This window comes from Eretmochelys imbricata, chromosome 1 (genome assembly GCF_965152235.1).
Source record: "Eretmochelys imbricata isolate rEreImb1 chromosome 1, rEreImb1.hap1, whole genome shotgun sequence".
Lineage (NCBI taxonomy): Eukaryota > Metazoa > Chordata > Testudines > Cheloniidae > Eretmochelys > Eretmochelys imbricata.
Window position 1 is genome coordinate 206,314,065 of NC_135572.1, and position 26,018 is coordinate 206,340,082.

The 26,018-nt window shown below is 41.3% G+C and overlaps 1 protein-coding gene across 4 annotated transcripts in view; it reads right to left on the minus strand.

The window, feature by feature from the left end:
* Nucleotides 1–26,018, minus strand: part of GSK3B (glycogen synthase kinase 3 beta) — a 269,374-nt gene that overhangs the window by 57,603 nt on the left and 185,753 nt on the right. For all 4 annotated transcript variants that reach the window (XM_077822845.1, XM_077822851.1, XM_077822830.1 and 1 more), the window contains exons 7-8: nucleotides 25,129–25,226; nucleotides 7,360–7,455 (exon numbers count right to left, since the gene is read on the minus strand). In XM_077822845.1, the coding sequence (XP_077678971.1) occupies nucleotides 7,360–7,455; nucleotides 25,129–25,226 (194 nt within the window). The remainder of the gene's footprint in view (nucleotides 1–7,359; nucleotides 7,456–25,128; nucleotides 25,227–26,018) is intronic.

The following is a 26,018-nucleotide window of genomic DNA, read 5'->3' on the forward strand; positions in this document are numbered from 1 at the left end:
GAGCTATAGACTGCCGGAATCTAATCTGGATATGGATAGAGACCTCTTTAGTGTGTTTAATGAAATAAATACTAATGGGAACTGCATGATCATGGGAGACTTTAACTTCCCAGATATAGACTGGAAGACAAGTGCTAGTAATAATAGGGCTCAGATTTTCCTAGATGCAATAGCTGATGGATTCCTTCATCAAGCAGTTGCTGAACCGACAAGAGGGGATGCCATTTTAGATTTGGTTTTGGTGAGTAGTGAGGACCTCATAGAAGAAATGGTTGTAGGGGACAACCTTGGCTCGAGTGATCATGAGCTAATTTCAGTTCAAACTGAATGGAAGGATAAACAAAAATAAATCTGTGACTAGGGTTTTTGATTTCAAAAGGGCTAACTTTAAAAAATTAAGGAAATTGGTTCGGGAAGTGGATTGGACTGAAGCACTTATGGATCTAAAGGCGGAGGAGGCCTGGGATTACTTCAAGTCAAAGTTGCAGAAACTATCAGAAGCCTGCATCCCAAGAAAGGGGAAAAAATTCATAGGCAGGAGTTGTAGACCAAGCTGGATGAGCAAGCATCTCAGAGAGATGATTAAGAAAAAGCAGAAAGCATAAAAGGAGTGGAAGATGGGAGGGATTAGCAAGGAATTACTGAGGTCAGAACATGTAGAGATAAAGTGAGAAAGGCTAAACGTCATGTAGAGTTGAACCTTGCAAAGGGAATTAAAACCAATAGTAAAAGGTTCTATAGCCATATAAATAAGAAGAAAAAAAGGAAAGAAGAGGTGGGATGGCTAAACACTAAGGATGGAGTGGAAGTTAAGGATAATCTAGGCATGGCCCAATATCTAAACAAATACTTTGCCTCAGTCTTTAATGAAGCGAATGAGGAGCTTAGGGATGGATAATGGTAGCATGACAAATGGGAATGAGGATATGAAGGTAGACATTACCATATCTGAGGTAGAAGCCAAACTCCAACAGCTTAATGGGACTAAATCAGGAGGCCCAGGTAATCCTTATCCAAGAATATTAAAGGAACTGGCACATGAAATTGCAAGCCCATTAGTAAGAATTTTTAATGAATCTGCAAACTATGGGGTTGTACCATATGACTGGAGAATTGCTAACATAGTTCCTATTTTTAAGAAAGGAAAAGAAGGTGATCCAGTTAACTACAGGCCTGTTAGTTTGACATCTGTAGTATGCAAAGTCTTGGAAAAATTTTTGAAGGAGAAAGTAGTTAACGACATTGAGGTCAATGGTAACTGGGACAAAATACAACATGGTTTTACAAAAGGTAGATCGTGCCAAACCAACCTGATCTCCTTCTTTGACAAAGAAACATTTTTTAGACAAAGGAAATGCAGTGGATCTAATTTACCTCGATTTCAGTAAGGCGTTTGATACGGTTCCACATGGGGAATTATTAGTTAAATTTTGAAAAGATGGGGATCAACATACAAACTGAAAGGTGGATAAGGAACTGGTTAAAGGGGAGACTACAGTGGGTCATACTGAAAGGTGAACTGTCAGGCTGGAGGGAGGTAACCAGTGGAGCTCCTCAGGGATCAGTTTTGGGACGAATCTTATTTAATCTTTTTATTACTGACCTCAGCACAAAAAGTGGGAGTGTGCTAATAACATTTGCGGATGACACAAAGCTGGGAGTTGTTGCCAATTCAGAGAAGGACCAGGGTATCATACAGGAAGATCTGGATGACCTTGTAAACTGGAGTAATAGTAATAGGATGAAATTTAATAGTGAGAAGTGTAAGGTCATGCATTTAGGGATTAATAAGAAGAATTTTAGTTATAAGATGGGGATGCATCAGTTGGAAGTAACAGAGGAGGAGAAAGACCTTGGAGTATTGGTTGATCATAGGATGACTATGAGCCGCCAGTATGATATGGCCGTGAAAAAAGCTAATCCGGTCTTGGGATGTATCAGGCGAAGTATTTCCAGTAAAGATAAGGAGGTGTTAGTACTGTTATACAAGGCACTGGTGAGACCTCATCTGGAATACTGAGTGCAGTTCTGGTCTCCCATGTTTAAGAAGGATGAATTCAAACGGGAACAGGTACAGAGAAGGGCTACTAGGATGATCCGAGGAATGGAAACCTGTCTTATGAAAGGAGACTCAAGGAGCTTGGCTTGTTTAGCCTAACCAAAAGAAGGCTGAGGGAAGATATGGTTGCTCTCTACAAATATATCAGAAGGATAAATACCGGAGAGGGAGAGGAATTATTTAAGCTCAGTACCAACATGGACATAAGAACAAATGGATATAAACTGGCCATCCGGAAGTTTAGACTTGAAATTAGACGAAGGTTTCTAACCATCAGAGGAGTGAAGTTCTGGAACAGCCTCCCAAGGGAAGCAGTGGTGGCAAAAGACCTATCTGGCTACAAGATTAAGCTTGATAAGTTCATGGAGGAGATGGTATGATGGGATAACATGATTTTGGCAATTAATTGATCTTTAAATATTCATGGTAAATAGGCCCAATGGCCTGTGATGGGATGTTAGATGGAGTGGGATCTGAGTTACTTTCCTGGGTATCTGGCTTGTGAGTCTTGCCCACATGCTCAGAGTTCAGCTGATTGCCATATTTGGGGTCGGAAGGAATTTTCCTCCAGGGCAGATTGGAAGAGGCCCTGGGTGTTTTTCGCCTGCCCCTGCAGCGTGGAGCATGGGTCACTTGCTGGAGGATTCTCTGCACCTTGAAGTCTTTAAACCATGATTTGAGGACTTCAATAGCTCAGACATAGGTGAAAGGTTTATTGCAGGAGTGGGTGGGTGAGATTCTGTGGCCTGCGCTGTGCAGGAGGTCAGACTAGATGATCATAATGGTTCCTTCTGACCTTAAAGTCTATGAGACTTAAAATCATCCGATACTAGAGATGTCATCTCCAGTACCAGGGTCTCATCTGGTAAGGAGGACAAGGTGTTCAGAAGAGGCATGTTAGAACCTTATTGAGGATGGTCTTGAATGACCAATGTAGAAGACCTGCCTGAAGCAAGTAATGGGCGGTTCTGAGCCTCAGTGCCCGTGGGATCTTGGTACCAACATTGAGTGGCCTGTGTGGAGAAACTTCTCCCTTTTGGGGATATATTTCTGTAGTGTAGTGGCTGCCCAGTACAGACTTTAGATAGTCTGCCGGTACTAGGCAGTGGAACTTATCTTCTCAGTGACTGACTTTTGTGATGCAGCAGAGATAATAATCTAGACACTGGAGACATATCCCATGGTACCCACTAGGGCCATTGACGGGGCTGAAGGGACTTGTGCCTAGACCCGGCACACCCATTCTTTTGACCTACTCAAGATAACTCCAAGAATGGGAACAATCCCTGCAGGATGCCCCGGATTCCCAGAAGTGAGAGATGCAGGAACCCACTTCAGACTCTTGAGGAGAAACATGAGAACTCCAAAGGCCAGTGCAAAGCAGTACTGGGCAGCATCACTGGAGATCAGGACCATGATCTACAATGGGCCTACAATACTGGCAACAACACCAGGTTATCAGTACTGTGTGCTGAGCCAGAGTAGCTACTGCTGGTCTCAGAGTTGGCATTCAGACCAAGGGAAGCAGCACAAGACCTGTGTAGCTGGCACTGTAGCAGACCACTACATGAAAGCCTACAAATGCATCATGTGTGATGGCCCCAGCAAGGTACCATGGAGCTGAATGACCAGCAAGAGCCATACCAAGAAGCACAATAGATCCTTCACAGCTGCAGAGGCCTCTTGGGTGGCTCAAATGGACCTTTGTTTTGCTGTAAACGCAGTTGATGGCTCTGCTGCCTGTGCCAAGGAAGCAGCTGGTCTCAGTCGTGAAGCTCCAGTAAATCAAACACCTGTCCCTAATGCGACCCTCACCCAAGCACTTCAAGCTGTGAGAGTGAGGGTCTCTCATGGGCATCAGCTTGTGACATCCAGAGCAGGGTTTGAAGCCAGGGACCTTGGTGTAGGCGCCCCTGCTATCAGGTGGAGACTGGAGTTCCTTTACTACGGACAACCACAACAACAGTCTAATGTCATCTAGTTAAGACAGCACATTTGCCGGAGGAATGACCTGACAGCACACTCCAATCGCTGAAGGTAAAAAGGAACTGAAAGATCATAGACGATTAAGGTTAGAAGAGACCTCAGGAGGTCATCTAGTCCAACCCCTTGCTCAAAGCAGGACCAACAAGATGTGAGGGGTGACTCCACTCATTTATGTCCTCAACTTGCAGCACAAGGAAAAGCAGGGTGCAGGTGTGGCTGCCCCTGCGGGTACCACTAGGGAAAACTCTGTGGCACTCGTGCACAAGATGCACACATACCTAGTGTAATGGACATATGCAAGAACAAAAAAGTATAAAGATTGTGGTATAAATATTAGAAAAGAACATTCCCTTTCTTGAGAGGCAAATTTATAATTCCCCTTCTTGAGGGGCAAATTTAGGCTTATCTGTTCCCTTTGCGGCAGAAGGTTCAATTGTCTTCTGTCTTCATCTCCTAGCAAGTTGGAATTTATCCATCTATCTGAGCCTATACACAGTAATGTTGGAGAATTAGACATACATACACTCTGAACTAGGTTTTAAACAATAAGGCGGCTAGAAGCGCCAAATCTGGTGTCACTCAAAGATTTGTTCTCAAACTAACTGAGTTTGTACCGGAATCACACACCACTACCCTAATATGAACACATAAACAATCCTTCATACTATATGTCATTAGCCATAGTTCTGTACATGGACATCTCCACTGTATTGGTATTGACCATTCTACACTGCGTCAGGTAATGTGAGCTCTAACTCCGTGTACAGAGCAATAAAACTTAAGCTCAGGATCCCGCTTTATGCCTAAAACTGGATGCCAATATGAGGAATATATTCCTGCTGAGATCTGAACTCGGGACTCTCAGATATTAAAGCAGTTGCTCTAATACTTGAGGAAACAGATCTCCTACTAGATACCAAAAGTAGCAGCAGCAGCTGCTCTCTTTTTGACCTACCAGCCACTAGTGAACAGAAACACTACTATGGATATGGGGGATGAAATAGCACATCCATGTGTGTCAGGAGTGGCCAATGTATGGCTCAGGAACAAAATGCAGACAATGGAGTTCTACATCAGAACTCCCTAGCCGCCTTCATTAGTATGGAGATGTGGTAAAGTCAAGTGTCTGTCATGCCCCTGCCATGGCCAGCCCACACAGAAAAGAACAGAACTTATTAATGCTGCCAGCTAACAAGTTACTCCATTAGCTCAAGTAATAGATGTTTGTATTTGATGCTGAAAGTTCTCGAGATTAAACCCTGCAGACAACCTGTAATGGTTGTCAGTACACATTCATAGGTCATTCTAATAAAAATTATAACAAATGCTTCTAATTTTCATTCCTTCCTTCGCTCTGCTCAACAACAACAACTGCAATTTAACAAATGAATGTTTCTGCAACTCTAGTTTAAAAGAAACTGAAGATAACTATCAGGTGGGAAATTTGAAGGGCAGGAGAGGCAGCACTGTTTCCCCACATCCCATCAGAGATGACACAAAAAGACCAGAAAACTTTCATGGCTGAACGGCAAAACGTTGGAGGAAGAGAGTTTTTAAAAGAGTAGGGAAAGATGATTGTTAGAAAGGACATTCTAGACTTGCTTTTTTTTTTTTGCTACTTGAGACTTTAAATGGCAAGGAAAGAACAAAAAACTCATAATCAGATGGTCAACCTCCCCAAATCCAAATAATTAATTTAGATGCTGTTCTATACCCATCTGGTATTGGGAGGAGTTTGTTGTTGTATAACAAACTGAGAATGAGGCATTATGTTGCAAGCAGAGTTCTCAATACCAAAACAAAACAATCCCATGTGCTAATGCAAAAGGAAATTCAACCTTCTGGCAAGCTCCTCTCATTGCTCTATGCTTGCCTGATTTCACTTGTGGTCATTTAGAAGCCCAGAGAAGCACTCACTTGCGTATAAAAGGTAAAAATAGAAGGAATTCTCAGTTTCACTTTCTGCATGAAGATCACATTATATTCTTCACCAGCTTTACAAAAAGGTCTCTACTGTGGCCTAAGGGGCACCCATATGCAAACAAATGACACCTAAGGATCTACAGATGGTAGAGGAGATGTATAACCAGGTTAGATATTCAACTCTGATTACTTATAATGTGTTCCGGCACGAGGACAGGCTATGGCTCCAATACATACTGCATTCAGTTAAAGCCCACCCTCAACACCAAGTCATTCAGATGCAGCACTAGAACCATTTTCCACTACAACTTCACTGTTTTAATGTCTTAGGCTAATTTTTGTAGCTTTTTCCATTATTTATTTTGAAATAATGAAAGTAAGCCTAATCTTCATGGAGTTCCATAAATTTTACTATCTCAGAAATTTTTCTATTAACACATAATATAAACAGGTTTGCTGATTTAACGGCCTCTGAGTATTATAAATCACTCAGTCTTGGAACCAACATGCAATAAAGAACTAAGATCTGGAAATGCAACCCAGGATCGTTGGGGAGAGGAAGCATGTATTTAGAACATCTGAGAAGAAATTACCAAAATATTGATTTGACTTCCAGTAATGTGCATAGCCCACAATCTCAAAGAACATGAAGTAGGTTACATCATCTGCTCGGGGCCTCTAGCACTGTGAAAGGCTTGGTCCAAAATGATTTTGAACTAATCACTGGCAAAACTGAGGGACTGTATGTACTCTTCCACAAGCCAATCCATGCACTTCATTCCTCAGCATTTGAAAATCATCATATTTGTGTTGCTGGGTTTCCTAACTTGCTATTGAGAAATTCTGTAGCAGTATTCTCTTCCTTGGAAACAAACTAAAAAAAAATCTTTTAAAAGTAATGTAAGAAAAAATAACTAGTGCATATTACTGGGGTTCCAAATCTAATGATCTTCACTATGTTTATGAGATGGGAAATGGGACTGATTTGCACTGTGGGTCTCACTCCTGTATTCAGAGATGATGTATTTGTACCATAAAAGAGTGCATCACCCACCTCTAAAGAATGTATTTATTTATAGGAGATTCTTTGCACAGGTCAAGAATTGTGCTATGATGGAATATAAGTGCATTGTAATGGGTTATAAATACATACCCAGCCTGGAAAATGTCTATTGGCAAATCACAAAAAAACAGAGCCATGGACAATTCAACGCAGAGCCTAGGTACATTCGTCCTCCTTCCCTACATAAACAATTATTGGGTTCTGATTCAACTACAGGGTCCCAGGTTAGTTTGAAAGCAGCCAAGCACAGAAATCAAGGTCTGGACTTAAACTTTGCAATGTTACATTTACCCCACACACCATCATTATCCAACTCAGACAGCCTCACCTTAGTCCATGGATGTGCCTTAATCTGAGGGAATTTGAATTCAGTGTAGTTTGGATTCATTTCTCTAATTTGTTCCCTTGTAGGCGTTCCCAGGACCTAGAAAGGTGAAAAAGAAATTGTTTATATATCCTTCAGATCTATAAAGTGATAAACGTCCTAATAAAATTCGCTTGACCATACGATCAACTTTACAATAAGGAATGTCATTTTTTTGTAATGTGCAGTATAGTAGAGAGAGTAGGAATAGAGTGTCTGGCAAAACGTAACTTGTCACTGGTACCAAGCAGCTTTTGCAATGCACTGAGACTTGGGTCACAACAGACTGGACAGTTCAAATTTTGCAAATTTACTTAACTGTTGAAGGCTTTTCATAAAATTCAGGCATCTCTCTCAAATACAATGATGCTTCAAAAGAGAACAGAGCAGAATTTCTCCAGATTAGGAATTTTATAAAAAGAATTATTTGATGAACATCTTTAATGTAATAGGCTGTAGCTTGCAGTCTTACGCCCTGATTAAGGTAATGAGCAATAGCACACCCGAATGCATTTTAATAGTCATGAGGGAGAGCTCTCTGATGAACTTAAAAAATCAGACAAGCACTGCTGAGAGAGGCAGAACACATTTTATTAGATGGAGATTGATTTTTTTCATATCTAAATGCAGACGGAGTGTTAACTTAACTACACCTAACGTACAGGAATTCAATTCACGTACCTGTAGTTTAGACATTTATTCTAGGAATTCAACTATAGAAGGATCTATGTTTATATAATAATAACACCACAATCAGCGTGATGTTATCTGTATGTACATTTCCATAAAGAAATGTGATTGTATTTATGAAATGATTTGGTGAGTTTTACATATTAGTAGTTTTTGTTCAATTAACATTAATCTTAGAAAAACTTCAAATCCTTTAAGAGGGACAAAAAAATTCCTCAGCAAATTTGGAAGTCCACTGCTTTCTGTTTAAATTCAGTCACTCTGGGTTCTGCTATTACAGAAAGCACTGTGGGAGAGGAAGGCTGAAACTTGGGCGCCTCTTCTGACAGACAAGCTCACTGTCATGTTACAGCCTTGTGACAAATCTTTTGCCATGGAAATTCATGTCATGTTGCCAGTTCATCACTAGGATTTCAATTCAAGGATAAACAGGAACATGTCTAGATGTTATGAAAAACCTCCTGCTGAATATTGTCAGCTGTATTCATGAAGTTTTGTATTATTTTACATCAATAGAATTTTTTTAAATAAGCAGAAAGTGCAAAGAGGCTGGGGAAAGAAAAAGGCATGGGTTAAACACATCTCAAGTAATTAAAGGCTGTGGCTAAAATTTATGAAAAGTGAATAATAGTTTTTTTAAAAATCTCATGTTTCGATTTATTTTCTAATTTTGAGTGTGAATTTAATAGTTGTGTAAGATGCAGGATTGACTGCTTTGGCAAATAAAATCTTCTATTTAACCATATAAAAATCACAATCCAGGCTGCAGCAGTGCAAGCTTGCATTACACCACCACCTGTCAATGGATGTCAACCAGAACCTGGTAAAATAATCTCTATGGGTGCGGTTGCTAACAGCTTAAGGCTTGATTTGAACCAGCAACCTATGAGTGAAAGACCACACTTAGAGCTGATTGGAAATTTTCTGACAGAACGCCTTTCCATCAGAACCACCAATTCATTGAAAGTAAAACTTTTTTCAGGAACTTATCAATTTCAATGAATCTTTTGAAGGAAACCAGGCAAGTTCCCTGTCAGCTTTCCACCTTGACTCCCCCACAGCCCACCTGCCAGGAGCGTTGGAGCCAGGCTCCACAGTAGGCTGCCTATTTGCTGAGAGCCTGAAAGCCCAAGAGTCCTGGCTTCACAGCTCGCCTGGCAGGCTGCCTTGCAGCCAAGGTTCCCGAAGTATAGTAGAATTCTGTCTTCTTCCTGTTCTCCTTTATTGGGGTAGGTAGCAGAGCAGTACCATGAGAAGAGTAGAACTAACAACTTAAAATGCCTTGTTCAAAAATTTTAAGTGACACTTAACTTTCAAAACACCTGAACAGCAAATGTAACTTTTCTTGTCTGCACAGTAAACACTGGTATTTTTATCTGTTTGAATAATCAAAGTGGTGCTTTCCGTGCCTTCTTGGTTGCAAAGATTTGAACTGCTTCCTGAAGGTCCACAGTCTGGGTCAGCTCAAGCTCTACTGAGATGGTTGCAATGCCTACCATCCTCTCCTGTGTCATTGTGGAGTGTAGATGTGTTTTTATTAACTTCAGCTTGGAGAAGCTGCGTTCTCCACTGGCAACTATTACAGGAAGTGTTAGAAGTATGCGCAGAGCAACAAAAGCATTTGGAAAGAGGGTGGTCATCTTATTTGTGCACTTATATTCCAGAACAGCCTTTGGAGTTGATCCTGCTGAAATGTATCTTGAAAGGGCTTTCAGTTCATCACCTAAATCACTCGCATCAATATCGCACATGTCATCATGTGTCAACACGGCCTCTAGTGCCCTGCTGGTGTAGGGCTTCTTCAGGTATAGTGTGGAGTTTTGGAATATCATCCAACATCCCAAATATACTGCTGTGTTCCTTGAGCTGCATGAAACGTTCTTCAACTGATTGTATTGTACAATCTAGCACCTGGTTAAAGAATTCAACTTCGAATTGTTGTTTGGGGTCCCTTATGGGATTATCCTGTGCCTCGTAATCAAAATGTCTTCTTCGGTGACTTGTATTCTTGAATGGGTGGGAAAATAGCTTCAGTGTGAAGTTCCTCTGCCAACTTCTGTGCACTCTTCAGAACGTTTTGAAATCCCTCATCTGACCGGTAGGACTGTAGGAATGACTTTGCTTTGTCCAGTTGTTCCGTTACTTCAGATATATCAAGGTCAACATCTTGGAGTCTCTTGCTTACAACTTTTATTTCAAACAGTATGTCATGCCACAACACTAAGCCACACAGAAATTTGAAGTTATGTATGGTTTCTGGTGATTCCATTTCCCTCTGCCACTGTTCTTGCATGAACAGTTCTTGTCATAGTATTATCCTCCATAATGGCAACTATAGCATCATCTATGTTCCCAATTTGGTGTTTGATAGGTTTTATCGCCTCCACTCGGCTTACCCATCATGTGGCACTCAGTGGTTTCAGTGTCAGAGAGTATGTTCCCAGATGTAGCTTCAAAATTTGCCATTGATGAGTTGATGCAGAGAAAAATACATAGATGCTTTGAATTACATTAAAAAATTCAGCAGCCTCACTAGAAGCTGAGGCTGCATCACTGACCACCAAGTTCAATGAATGAGAACTGCATGGGACAAAAAAAGCTCAAGGGTTTAACTCTTGGATCTGTGTCTGCATTCCTCTGTTCTTTCCTCTCATGTTGGCACCATTATCGTAGCCCTGACCTCTCATGTCAGCTATCGCAATTCCTGTTATCTTCCAGCTTTTTAAGAAGCACATTTGTCATACCAGCTCCTGTAGTATCATCAATGTCAATAAATTCTAGAAAATGCTCTCTGACAGTCACCATTGCAGGGACATTTTCACTAGGTTCTGTTGTTGTTACAGAACGCACCATTAAAGTAATTTGTTCCCTATACCTGATGTCAGGTGTGCAGTCCAGAACAACAGAGTAATATCTTGCTGACTTCAGATCTGCCACAATCTTCTGTTTGACTTTTGTTGCCAGTAACTGTATGATCTCATTTTGAATAGTTTTTCCAAGGTAGTGGTGTGTGTACATTTCTTGGGTGGTGACTCTTCTTAGATGCTCCTGGAGTACAGTATCAAACTCAGCCATCAGTTCCACAATTTTAAGGAAGTTTCCATTGTTTGGCACATATAGCTGATCTGAAGTGGCATGGAGTGCAAGGTTTTGGGTAGCAAGCATTCTTACAATGGCAATGAGCCTTTTTGGAACATTTTGCAAGTAAAGAGACTCTGATGCAATTTTCTCTTGATGGTGATCATCTATGGTGGCCTTTAACCTTAGTCTCATCTCAAGCTCTTTCCACCTGTGGAATGCTCTCTGGTGATTTGCTGCCTTCTCATGGCATGCCAGATTTCTAGCCAGATTTTTCCAGTTCTTTGTTCCTGTAGAACCCAATGTGGCTGGAACATTAGACTGGAAGAGTTTGCAACAAAAACAGTATGCAGCATTCTGGGTTTTTGAGTACATAAGCCATGGCCTCTCAACTTTGTCACCACTGGGGATTTCACGCCAGTAATGCGTTGGACGGAAACTTCTATTTTCATTGTCTTTGGGGAACATGATGTTTTTTACTTGCTGTGGCCCACGCAGCACAAGGAAGTCCCTCAGGCTACTGCTCAAGTGGGTCCACAGTCCTGGATCATCTAGACTTAAGGAACTAAACTCAGCAGCAGCTGTTTCTTGCACCTCCACCATACTCTTCTCTGATCTACACTTTTCTTCAGGAATGTGCATGGTTACATCCATTTGAGATGGAGATATGGATGCTGCAGTAGCTGCCAGGTCACCTGCACTCTGACTAACTGGAAGATCAGGCATCTCCTCACCACTCTCATACTCACTGGGGCCGGAAGGCTCACCGTGAACATGTGTGTCTATGTATCTCAAGAGAGTTCCTTTCCTGCTTAGATAGAAAAGCTTCCTTTGCTTTCTTTCTTTTTCTGAATGCTGCCCCAGAGGGGTGTTTTCGTCTTTCACTCATGACTGCTGTTCTGTGCCGGCTATAGTGGCTCTCAATACTCAATTGACGCAGGCTGGTAGCAGGGCCTGAGTGAGGGAAGATATCAGTGTCTTAAGGGCCTAACTGGCTCCTACTATTTCAGCTGACTGCCTGTTCTCCTCAAGTGGGTTCAGAGAAGCAGCAGGAAACAGGAAGCTCCCTGAGAAGCTGGTGTTAATCAGTCCAGGCTCCTGGGGGTGCTAGAGAGGAACATAAGAGGCTCCTCCTCCTCTGTCTCGTGGCAGCTCCTGTTACTTTCTGTTATTCCCTCTCACCTTTTCTCCTGCCTGCCTGTTACATCTCTTGTGCCCTCCTTCCTCCAGCACAGCACTCCATCATCTCTGTGCATCTAGAGCAGAGAGAACACATAGGCACCAGCAGCAGACACAATTTTCTACACTCTGGGTTCTAGAGGCGCCCCCACCCCCAGTCTGGCACCTGAGGCGGCCGCCTCAGGTCGCCTCATGGTAAGGCCAGCCCTGAGTGGCACTGATGAATGATCTCCTCCTATCAATGGAAAGAGAACAGACATCCTTTCTTACCCTCCTTGGCCTCTCTGCAGCACTAAACATGGTTGATTTTGAGATATTGTTGTCTTGCCTGAGAGAGGTAGCAGGCATCCAGGGTTATGTGCTAAAATGGTCTGAGTTCTTTATGGAGGGACATACCCAACACGTAATTATGGGAAAATGCAACTCCATCAGTAGACCCTTCGTTTATGAAGTCCTAAAAGGATCGATTTTCTCTCCAGTCCTTTTCAACGTCTACATACAACCACTAGGTGAATTGATCAGAGGACACGGACTCAAGAACCAGCAACATGCAGGTGACATACAGCTCTACTTATCCTTCACCACACACTAGCTGTGTGGGAGACAGAACTTTCTCTCAGTGGCCTGTCCAAGACTGTGGAATGAACTCCCCCAGGAGCTAAAGACCATCACAAACCTCACCACCTTCCACTCCAAGTGCAAGGTGCAGTTCTTTGATCTTGCCTTCTCTAATGCATACATAGCAACATGTACATTAAAAACAAAACAAACAAAAACCCTGACAAAAACAAGACACTCCACTGAACATACTTTACCTCCTCTGGAGATAAGACAAATGTGATAACTGTTAGTCATGTCACTTAATGCACTGCTGGAAGGCTCTCAGAAACTATTGTGAAGAATCTTTATAGAATAGATCAACTCAGAGCACTTTGATTTAGCTTCCTCCTCTGTTTCCAAAGAACCATTTGTAGTTTTAGATTATATTCCAAACTCTTTCAAATTCAGTTTAGCACAACCTACATGAAACTGGTGTCTGACTGGAATGCAGCAATATTTCTCTGAAAATATCAATATTCATTTGGAATACTAGAACTTCCATGCTATATACGAGGAACCTTTTGCCTCAAATCCTAGATAGCCTTGGCAGTATTGAAGACAGTAAGTTTGCATAAAAATGCAGAGACAGACACTTCCTGATACTCTTGCACATGAAAAGCCTGGATAATATAAAGTGTGTATGTAAACCACAAGGAATTGTCTGAAATATCCAAAAAGTTCTGTGACCATGTTGATTTTCCAGGTCTTTCCATCTTCTCTGTGAAACATCTGTGGTTTGCTAACAAATCCACTGTGGCAAGGAACAGAGGGTCAGAGAAGTTTGGCTTATTTGCTTTCTAAGAAGCTATGTTCTCAGAAATAGTAAATAGTTCTTGAATGCTTCAGACAGACGAAGTGTGTGTGTGAGGGAATCTGTTTACTGAAAGGAGGTAAAAGCCGGACCCTTCACTTATACAGGCTTCGACACAACTGTGTAACTGGTAGTGATTTATTTAGCACTCAGTGTATTTACTCTGCTCTCTCATGTGTACCTAATGCAAGTATGAAAACAACTTGGTGCTGTTAACAGATTCAAGGTGCTTTCAGCTCATAGTGGTGATAGAGATGAAAAGAAAATGAAGAAAGAAAAGAAAGGAAAATAGATGAGTGAATGTTTTAACGTTTTATTTCTACCAAATCATGTAATTCAATCCCAAAATCAGCAGAACAGTTGTGTCAACTGTAAAATGGTAACTCTGTTGGTGTTGTACACATTCAGGACATGTCCTCTAATAAAATAATACTGGACAAAGATCTGCTGAATACATCTAATACTGTACTTTGTTCTTTTACTGGAATGCAAAATCCATAAATTAGTATGTCTGTTTACAGTAGCAATCACAAAAAGAGACAATATGTAAAACTTTCTAGCGTGTCTAAGTGACTACCTAATCTGTTTGAAAATGACAGTTGACAGAAGGAAGCAACTGCAGCTGGAGCTGAAATGGAGAGTGAATCTGAGAAGGAAATAGGGCTGGATGTAGCTTGCAAACAAGAGAGAGTCTCGGGGTGGAAGACAATGGGCAAAACACCACTGTCCTTTGGGGTATCCTGGTCATTCCCATCTGAACAATCAGGAGGATCATCCATAAAAGAATATAGGAGGAAATACTCACTGACAAAGTAGATGCTTTCATAGTTCCCAAGAGAGGGAGTAGTGGACAGACCAGATTTCAGTCTCTTCACAGGAGACCTCCCTTTTGACAACTGATCCACAGAAGGTGGAGCCCACCCAGGCCATTATTTCAGGGCTCCTGAGGGAAAAATGTGACTGACTCATGGACATACCTCAGTGGGCCTTTGGGGAACCTCTGTTCCTGGATATCCTATCTCCAGAAGTGTGTGGGGTCTCTCTTCCCTGGCCCTGTCAAAAGGGATAGGCTTCTGATCTGAAAGTCCCGAGAATATACCTTGGACTCAGTTACAAGTGGTATTAAGGCTAATCCTGGGAATTTTTGGATCCGCGCTTTCAGTTGGAAAAAATGCATGAAAGTGACCTACTCAATTCCACTGTAGGAAGGTGGATAAGATACCTCTCAGGAAGCAGCTACCATGTAAGTATAATTGGCACTGCACAAAGAAACTAATGGTGCTTGGTGGCGACAGCGTACTCTGCATGAAGAGAGAAGGCTGCACGTCTCTTGAAATAGATGTATTCAGCCTCAAGCTCCACACCAACCTCTTCTGGAATTGAATCCTCTTTGCTAATAAAAAATACTACAGCTAAAACAAAGCTAAGAAGGAAAATTCAGTTGCATGGAAGTAAAGGAGACTAACGGTGCTGAGAACTCTGGAAGTGGTGGCTGAAGGGATCTGGGGCACCAGCTCCTTACATAAACTCGCTGAAGCTAAATGTTAGGTTGTGTGACAGGACATAAGAGCCCAAAAGCTGAATTCAACACTAAGGGCTAGTCTACACTAGAAGCGCTACATCGGTGCAGCTATGGCGCTGTAGCGCATCTGGTGAAGAGATTCTATACCAACAGGAGAGAGGGTTCTCTTGTTGGCATAATTACTCCAACTCCGGGAGAGGCAGAAACTATTTTGGTAGGAGATCATCTCCTGCAGACATAGAGCTAGTGTTGACAACGCTTAGGTCGCTGTAACTTGTGTTGCTCAGTGGAGTGGCTTTTTCACACCCCTGACTAACGTAAGTTATATCGACATAAGTAGTTGTGTAGATTTGCTCTAGGAGTGCACATGCTCCTAAAGGTGGGGATTTATACTGACAAATATTCACAAGAAAAAACTACTACTCTCATACTGGTTTGTTGAAAGGTGTAATTAAGTAGCTGTTTACAAATTGAACTGCAGAAGAAAGGTGCTAGAGATGTGCCAAGTACTTATTAAAAGATTTTAGGACGGAGGAATCTCAATCTACAATACAATCAAATTTGAAGTAAATAATCTGAAAGGGCGACAGAGGAAAGAAAGCTACAACTCTGACAGAGTCCCATAACATTAAATGGAGAAAAAAAAAAAAAAAAAAAAAGCCAACCAGAAACATGAATTTCTTTTGTTAACAGAAACAAGCACAACCATACACTAACCTAGTAAGATGCTTCATTGCCATGGTTGACGTGCACACAATTGTTCATCTTATGCTGCCAGCAATTGCTGAAAGTGGGGAAATTACATTATGCAGAGAAAGAACTGAACTTTTTGAGGGAGGGGGTTGCACAATGGCAAGAAATGCCAGAACACTTTCTCCCCTTTCATAGAGGAAGGATTAATTTTAAACCATGTCAATGCTAGCAGGTGTTCTGTAGCACAGACAGCCCATCCCAATGGCATACTTTAACTCCACGCAGGATCACATCCAGAAGAAAAAAAACATTCTTCCCCGCAATTTCTTCTTTGGTAGACGCAGCTTTTCTTCGCCATTTAGCCACTATAAATGAATTTATATATTTATTTTTTCAAAAACTGAGCCCAAAATAGTACTTTGATATTTGAGTATGAGCCATATATCATATTTGCAATCCATTTTTAGCACTCAGCTCAGTAAAAGTGTCACAGACTATAAAATTACTCACTGGTTAGATTCCTGACACTTTACAGCTCTCATGTTTTAACATTTTCCTTCATGAATACCAGACAAAAATTATTCTTCCCAATCCAGCCTGAGAGGCATTGGAAGAGAGGGGACAGTTACTGTGAGTTTTTCTATAACAGACGTAATCTAGCTGCTAGCGCAAGGCGTCGCTGTCCAGGTTGGGAACAGAAGAACACTTGGTGGCTTTGTCTCATTGTACATGGAGATAATTTTAGAGAAGCTCTAATAACACATTTTTTCAGTCTGGACTGCACCATTTGGAATGGAATTTTAGTAATTCTGGAATGGGAAAACCACTTTGCCCTTCATTCTCTTTTTCTTGTAAGTGGTTCCTGTTTAGTTACAAACTGACAGACGAAGGCCTGTCAGTACCCGGGGTTAATGGATTAGGTCACTATCACGGTCATATTCTTCTGGAGAAGATGAGGATCTCCTTTTCTTTAGACGATTTCTTAATGGTGATGTGGGAACTGCAGCAACAGACTTACCTTCAGACAATGAACTGCTCCTTTAAAAACACAAACTTGCTTTTATGTTTCACAGGATGACTCTCACAGGAAGAAGAAAGAACTCTTATTTGCCCTGTAGTAACCATGGAACTTTGAGATGCTGCAGTCAGTGTGAATCCCACAGCAGGTGTACATGTGCCTCAGTCATTCAAAATTGCATTGTTTTGAATAGCAGTGTTTATCAGGAGTGCACATATGCCCGGAGCCTCCGTATACTCCCATGTGAGAACAAAGGGCAGAGCGGCTGCAACCCTCATTCTGTTCCCTTGCCATGGCAGCTGAGGACTCCAAAACTAGGGATGGAAAGCAGATAGTGGGATCCACACTGAGTGCAACAACTCCAAGAACTATAGTTACTATAAGGTAAGTTCATTCTTCAGTGTGTGTCAGCGTGGACCCCACTGTAGGGGAGCGGAAAGCAGTACCTCCTCTGGCTGTTGGGATGAAGGGTTTCAGCTATATCCAACAGACTGTGGTATTGCTCTCCCAAACTTAGCATCTGCCCTGACATTCAAGTCGAATGCTTAACGCTTGACAAAAGTCAGTGGGTTTCTCCACATCTCCGCGTGGCATATTTCGGAAATTGACATTTCGGGGTTCTGAAGCAGGCAGAGAATGCCACTTGGGGTCTGCTAGAGTCCACCATGATGTTCATTGGGAGAGGTACATCAATCAACTAGTAACAGCAAGATACGCTGTCATATCCACTTTGATATTCTTTGTGATGAGATGGCCCAGAGATTGAACTGCCAGCAACAACCAGAAACAATTGGGGAGACAGAATCAAATTGCACAGACTGTCAATGTAAAGTAAGGCTCTGGAAACAGCCAATAAAATGTAACTTTTCTCCTGATACAGTGTGGGGCTTCAGGAATAAGACAGGCAGGTTAACTGATTAACTCAAACTGAACTCAGATTACCTTGGGAGGGAACTTCGGGTGAGGTACCTATGAAATATCATGTAGGGAGGGTCAGCTGTAAGTGCTATGAGTCCACTCACTCTTTTGTCTCTGAGTTCCAAGACATTTATGTGAAGTCCTAGGTTGTCTTCTGTGGACCAGGCCCCTTGTGCTTATAGGTGGTCCAGGCATTTCTCACCCCCGCTGTCCCTAACACATCCACAATTAAAGTCCTTGTCAGAGTGGAGGCTGAGAATCATATGCCTCCTTATACAATCTCTAACCACTATTACAGTTCTGCAAGGATGTGAGGTGACACCAAGACTTTCCTGTCCATCTGGTGACAGGGCAGAAAGTAGACTGATCTAGGCCAGAGTTTTAGGGGCCACATATGAAGTCTGGCAAGCAGTGTCATGTGCATGCACATCAACGTATCATCTAATACTCCTAGCCAAGTTTGTACTGTTATAGACACGTTTGATTTTGTCTTGAGTAGTAGTGACTGCAGTGACAGAAACTTGTCCCCAGACAGGTTTGTGCTCTCTGATCTGAAATCAATCATAGCTCCTATCTTCTATGATGGTAAAAGAGGTGATATTTTCATAGCTGAAGGTGGCCCAGTCAGGCAAACAGAGACTTTGCATATCTTAGACTCACTGCTGCCTCCTGCTCTGATCAGTCTATCTTCCATGTAAGGGTAGATGTGCATGCTCTGTCTTCAAAGGTGTGCCATTACCACCGCTAGGCATTTTGTGAAGACTCTTAATTAGGGTGAAGTGATTTTTTTTTCTTCCAGTGAGTAGTTTTGGCAAAAAAAACAAACCACAAAAAACACCCTTCCTGCCCAATCAAAACCAAAAAACCCCCACAAAACTGATTTTGGGAACAGTTCATTTAAAAAAAAAATCAAAACAAACCGTTCTGAAATTATAAGTTATTTGATTCAACATTTCATTTAGAATATATTTCTATTTGATGTTCAAAACATTTCATTTCGACATTAACACAGTTTTAAAAAATGTTTTGCTTTGGCAAAAAACAGACCTCCAGTTTTGGTTCTAAATGAAAAAATTTTCTTTGGATTTTTTGGTTTGGCAACAGAATCAAAATAATCAATTATTTGCTCATCTCTACTTCTGGTGCCGTTGAGAGTTTGAATGGCACCTCTGATAATGATAGTGATTTGGCTCTACTGAGAACCTGAAGTACTTCCAGTGGGCTGGGAGGATGGCTATGTGGAAGTATGGATCCTGTAAGACAAGAGCCATGAACCACGTCTTGAACCTGCAGAGAATAATGGAGGCAAGCATTACCATTCTGAATTCAAGGCTGCACCCGCACTTGTTCAGTCTCCTCAGGCCAGGGACAGGACAAAGACCCACCCCCACTTCTTTTTTTGGAATGAGGAAATATCAGGAATAAAAGCCCCTTAAGACCCTTGTACTTCTGAGCTCTCCTATGGCTTCTAGACAGAGCAATGAGGCCACTTCTCTTTGTGATAGGCTCTCATCAGAAGGACCCCTGAAGGGGATAGGGAAGAGGTTTGTACAGAAGTATAAAGAGTAGACATGAAAAGGGTAGCCATGAGTGAAAGATGTCCAAACATCCACTTCTCTGATAGCAAACCAAGCCCAGGGGAAAGGGGAAGGAGGCTCCTGATATATCCATTAAACCTGTTGCCTCTGTGATGGTGCAGGGTGAATGACTGAGTACGACGATGACAGGCATATCTCCTAGAATTGAGAGGTTTTTTCCTTGGCAGGTACTCAGGCTACCTACTCTGGAAATAGGATAGCATCCTACTGAGGCTGGTAATTGCATCATTTTTGGTAAAGAGACAGTGTATAGATCCCCAGGGATCTTAATGTGACCTGTGAATCTTTCCGTGAATGGTGCAGTTCATCTGTTCTGGTGCTGAAGAATTCCATCCACCCAAAGAGCAGATCTGTGATGAAGCTTTGTACCTCTTTCTGGATGCCTGATGTTAAGCAGCCACGAAAACCTGCTCATGGTGACAGCCACGGGCATTGGCCATTGACCTCGCAGGTGTGTTGGATGTGTCCATGACCCTATGATCTCATTCAGTTCTTTTCTGTTTTCCTGTAGAATTTTTTGGACATTAAAAGGATGACTCTCCCATCCCAGATAACAAAGTTATATTTTGCAAACATGGCCTAGTAATTCATAATGCAGAGCTGCACTGAGGTAAAGAAACATGCCCTGTGCCTCAAAATGTCCAGTTTCCTGGGTCTTTTTCCTTCAAGGTGCCTTTTGTGGACCGGGTTTCTTTCGAAGACACTTGGTACCTCTCTTCCACAAATTTAGTTGTGGAAGAGAGAGTGGCCAAAGTCTGCCACAGCCCCTTTGCTGGTTCAAGTAAACCCTCATTGATCAGGAGAGCGATCCCGGCTGGGCTTGTAGGGCTCAGTTTAATCAAATAGCTTGTGAGACCTTTCTTGGATTACTGTCGTTTTGATGTCCAGGTCTCCATGACCTGGGACAGAAGGCTCTGGAATCCTTACAGTCATCGACCAGTGTCACGTCCTCATCTAGCAACAATTCTTTAGGCAGGGACTGAGGTTGCTGCTGTCCCTCTGTTGTTGCCTACTCCCGGATGTCAGCATCCAGTACTGGAATGGGTGCGTTTGTTTGTAAATTTTATGTTCTTCACTGAGATCATCATACTACATGTACCTACTGAGAGAAGTTTGCAAAAAAATTTTTTGAAATAAAGTTATGAACGTCTGAAAATACAGAGGAAGTGTTGGTTTATGATTAGAGGAGTGAATCTGGAGTCAGGACTATGTGCCTCAGTTTCCAAGTCTGCCTATGGTAATAGTAATACTTATCTCACTCACATGCATACAACAGAGGTATGGGTACTAGTCTCAGAACCCGCCATCCCTGGCTTTTCTGGGTTGGGCAACCAGCACAAACTCTCCTTAAAGTGTCCATTTGCTTCTTCAGGTGATTGCCTGAAGATGGTCTGGTTCAGGAACAATTTGCAGGCTACCCCTTAAACTTTACACTATCCTCACCTTCATACCTTCAAGCACCTGCGGGTCTCATACTAATCTGCCAACTCAGCAACCCGTTAGATTGTTTTATGTTTTCTAACTGCTAGTCAAATTCTTATGAGAAACCCTCAAATTGTTCAAGGTAAAACAGGTCTCACTTATTCTTCTATCCACTTGTCAAAATTGCTTGCTATTGATACAGGTATATTTGTATAACCTTCATCAGCCCCATTTCTAGGCTGATGGACGTGCTTGAGCCATGCTATCACATTCATCTTGAATCTTAGCAGGACAGCTTTCTCTTTAGCATACACACCATACAATCCCTTCTGTTCTTTACAAGGATATTACCATACTGGATCAGACTAGTACATCTAATCAAATACCTTGTTCCTCACGTTGACCATTAACAAATGCTTCAGAAAAGGGTACAAAGAAATCCCACAATGGACAAAACTTCTTCCCAATCCATCATTTTAGTGGTTGGTTTATACCTGAGGCATGAGTGTTCATATCCTTTCAATTTTAGTTCAATCTGATGAATGTATATTTTTAATGTGAATGTGGATTTTCTAGTATGAGCATTAGTTACAATAGTGACGAGAGGGGAAGTACACACTTTCTTTTTAACATGTACTGCTCACATATTTTCCTCAAAGGCACAAACAAAGGGATGCCTCCTTCTGCAGAATAGTCAGGGAATCTTCATATCTGGCTGAAACTGTGGGTATTTCCCTCATTTGTTTCCCCGCTACTATTGTGAATTCTACATTTAATTTCAACATTTCTTTCTCACGCCAACTGAAACTACATCTAGTGTCCCCACCCAATCTCTTGCCCTCACTACAATGCTTCAAATAGCGCTTTTATTTGTAACTTCTCCAGTTCTCTTTGTTCTGCTATATTATCCTTTCAGCAACAACACTTTCTGTGTTATCAGCTCACCCTGAATACTTGTCTCAGTCTTCTGGACTCAAAATCTGCCATCTGATTCAGACTCAGCTTGTTTTAAGGCCTTGATTACAAGGTGTTTATCTGATATGCCTTTATTGATACAGTTCCTATAGTGGTAAGAGAACTTAGGATATCTTGATTTCTATGCACCAACTCACCCACAATCAAACTTCAAGGTAAAGTAATACAGAATTTCCTGTACAACTTAAAATGTCTGTTGCTTTAAGAAGAGACAGCCTTTGAAAGAAGCTGCTCAGAAAATTCTAGTGGAAGTTTAGGAGAATGGATATATGGCTATTTGGTTCCAACTCTCATTCCCTATCGAATCATCTTCAACAACTTTCTGATATAAGCCCTTTGCTTACTGTAGCTGAAGTTTTTCCACTGGGCATTCAATACCCTTCCCTTCTCCAAGGCCTATGCCAAAAGCCTTAACTACTTCTTGGGTACCAAAATCCCAAACCACTTTCCAAATCCTCTCAGATGCCAAAGGCCTCAAATGCACTCTACTTAAGCTAAAATCTCTATCCTCTGACCCCATCCCCTTGTCAACTTCAACAGTGTACTTATGAATTGTCAATCTACCAAATTTTGTGTTGCAGAGTTTTGTATGTTCTTACTGCAGGACATTCCATTATTGTAATTTGTATTTAATTTTCCCCAGGAGAGCTTCTAAAATCAGCATCTACATTTTCTTGGTAACAAGCGGCACATGACCAGAATAATGTTCCATAGCACCTGCCCACTAAACTTCACAACCCCTGTCACATTTCCTTTAGACATCCCTGTGAAATTCCACTCCCTTTTGCTACTATCCCAGACCATTCTCTCCTCTTCTAAGCTTCACAGAGCTTGTTCCCTTAGCTGGTCAGAGAACATGCCATCTAGCACTTCATCATAGTCACTGCTCTCTGGATACTCTCTTACCACTGTGTCTTCTCAAGTGAATATCTCAGGATTTACTACACAGTGGAGTATCTCTTGCATTTAACCTGCATGTATAATTGTTAATATGCATATCTAGGGGGCCATGTACCATTTTTTGATTTTCACCTAATAATAATAATCATTCAGGATTTCCATGTCCACAGTTAGAGCAATGCTCCAGGAACCTACTTCTGCCAAGTGGAAAACCACCTCAAATACAGTTCACTGAAAGTCCAAGCTTCCAGAGTGCACATTCTTCCAACTATGATAGAAAAAAACAGTTAACACCAGTACTCTTTATATTCAGCTATGGATCTGTCAATTAAAAATGAGGATAAAATTTATGAAAGTGGTGTTTAAAATCTGTAAAAGGTCTACATGCAGTGACAATTTTATTAAATTATTTCTCTTCTTCCTTTGTGTTTATACTAAATTATGCTAAAACAGAATCATCTCAGCCAAATTGAATATATGGATCCTGAAGAAGAGCTCCATGTAGCTCGAAAGCTTGTCTCTTTGCCAACAGAAGCTGGTCCAATAAAAGCCATTTCCTCACCCACCGTGTCTCTACATGGATTCTGTACAGTTATGAGTCATGGACGAACACTTCCTGTACTGACTGGCTGATACTGTACAATTAATGAAAAATAACTACACAAGCACTATGCCAATCCATGAACTCCGGTTGGCAGACAGCCTGTCAACCAGAGTACATCTTTCTTCTAAATACTATACTTCCACTTGCTCAGAACCAAGTCAAAGGCAAGGCAAAGCACACTCATTAACTCCAGATAGATCTATTTTATTGAAATAACCAGATTTCTAAGGGAGTGAGATGTGACTTTTTGGACTATGTCACCCTGATGTACAATTAAATGATCTTATATTTACATAATACCTTTACTCCTGAATAAACTCTATATTGATATACAGACAATAATCACTTAATCATTTCATTGATGAATAAAGTGGATTAGGGAGCAGACCATACTAGCTGTTCATAACAGTTTAGGGCAAAGTGTAAATACCACCATATTTATGAAACTACAGGGGAAAATTTAGGGACCCAGCCAAATTTAGGGACCTAGGGATTCCAGAGCAAATACCACAACTTTTTGCAAGCAATGCTTTGTACCTTTAATGATCACAAATGTTTGCAACTGTAAATTTTACATCTCATCCAAAAGAATGGCATTGTAAGAAGCACTACACCACACTAGGACACTGTTTCAGTACAATTAAAAAGGAACCTACCACTCAAGGAATCACCAACACTTCTTCTCAGAGTCTCCCAAGTTTTTCTTTGAGGTTTCTTTGCAAGTACTGACCCAGCTTAAACCCGTTTAACTTGTGAGTTATGACATGATCACAGACTAAGGTGCTACAAGCCAGCAGGCAAATCTGTTCTATCTAGATTTTTACTTTTTTCTAATTGTGTTATAGGCTGGGCTGGTAGCATCTCCTACTAAGATTGCCCGAAGCTTCCCACTAAAGATCCTGTTTTAAATTGCTTATAACCTGACAAAAGTAACGGTCTGGGCTGAAATTTTCTATGCCAGGAGTCAGCTATAGGCCAATCTTTTTTGGAAAATTTCAGCCGAAAGGGTTCAACCATTTCCATGAACAAGGCTAGGGAAAAATAGGTTTTGCTCATGTTAAAAAATGGAGATCTTTTCCTTGAAATGCCCAAAGACCCCCCCATGCTTTGAATTATTTTTGCTATCATGAAAATCCACCTAAATCTCACCAAGTTACAAGCCAATGAAAAACTGCAGTTTGCACATGCTCAGAACAGACTTTGATTTTAGCAGCTAAAATCTCTGAAGACTTCATTCTCTCTGAGCACACTAGAGCCCCTCACAGCTCCAAGTGCTGAGGAGATTGCCAGTGCACCACCCCTACCAGCTGAATGACCAGGCTCCATCACTTACCAGCTCCTACCTATGGCCAGACTGTGCAACTGACATCCCCACAAGAGTGACTAAGCATGTTCCAGTGCAGGGCTAACTGGGGGTGGGGGACAGAAGCACTTCCCCTGTAATTGCTGCTCTCAGCTGCTCTGGGCTGGGCCAGGCGGAGTGAACAGACTGGGATAAGGAGCCAAGGATGAGGTAAGAGGGGAGAGAGATTGGATGAGGAGCCTGGAAGACAGTGGAGGGGAGGGGAAAGGAGAGAGATCACATGAGGAACTAGAACCTTAATTCTAACTTTCAAGTGATTTACTTTGCAATCTTAATAACGTTCTTTTAACCTAGTTTTTGTGTGCAATATATCTATGTTCAAGGAGCGAGGAGGTGACCCAAGAGTAACTTGAATTCCATACCTTGATTATTTCCACCAACTGATCCACACCACTGTCGCCTGGAAAGATTGGTTGTCCAAGTAACAGTTCTGCCAATACACATCCTGCTGACCACACATCTGAAGAGAAAAGGCGGAAAAGTATTTCAGTGAAAGATGCTATACATATATATCACTATATATCATATCAAATTTGACCCATTTAATACATTACTTCGTGTTTGGTTCTGTACAAGATACAATTAATCAAGAGCATTCAGACTTTATATCTAAAAGACCAACAATGAAGACTGAGAACCACTGGTAGAACCAGAGAGATAAGATCTATAAAAAAAGTCCATCTATCAGTACATATTAACACCCACAGAATATATACATATACATACTCCTGATTGCTTTGGGTGTATCAACTGAAAGATTAGTGATTACTCGTATCCTGTTTATATATATAACAGATATATAACACATTAAATTTAACCCATTTAATATATTACTCTGTGTTTGGTTCTGTAGAAGATATAGTTAATCAAGAGCATTCAGACTTTATATCCAAAAGACAAACAGTGAAGACATGGAGAACCTCTGGTAGAATCAGAGATATAAAATGTATAAAAAAAGTCCATCAATCAGTACATATTAACACCCACCCACACACAGACAGAATATATTAACTGAAAGATTAGTGATTACTCATATCCTGTTAGTGATTACTACCATATCATATCTTTAGTCATACATGTTATACATACCGAGTGTGTAAAGACATTTTCTATCAAAGGACAGGTGATGCTTTTTGTTGTTTTTTTAATCTAGGAGTACAGACTCACTGTTGCGTCATTTTATATATATATATAATATAAAATTTACATATATGAAAAGATGAATCAGAGCTGCAAATAGTGCTAGCTTTAA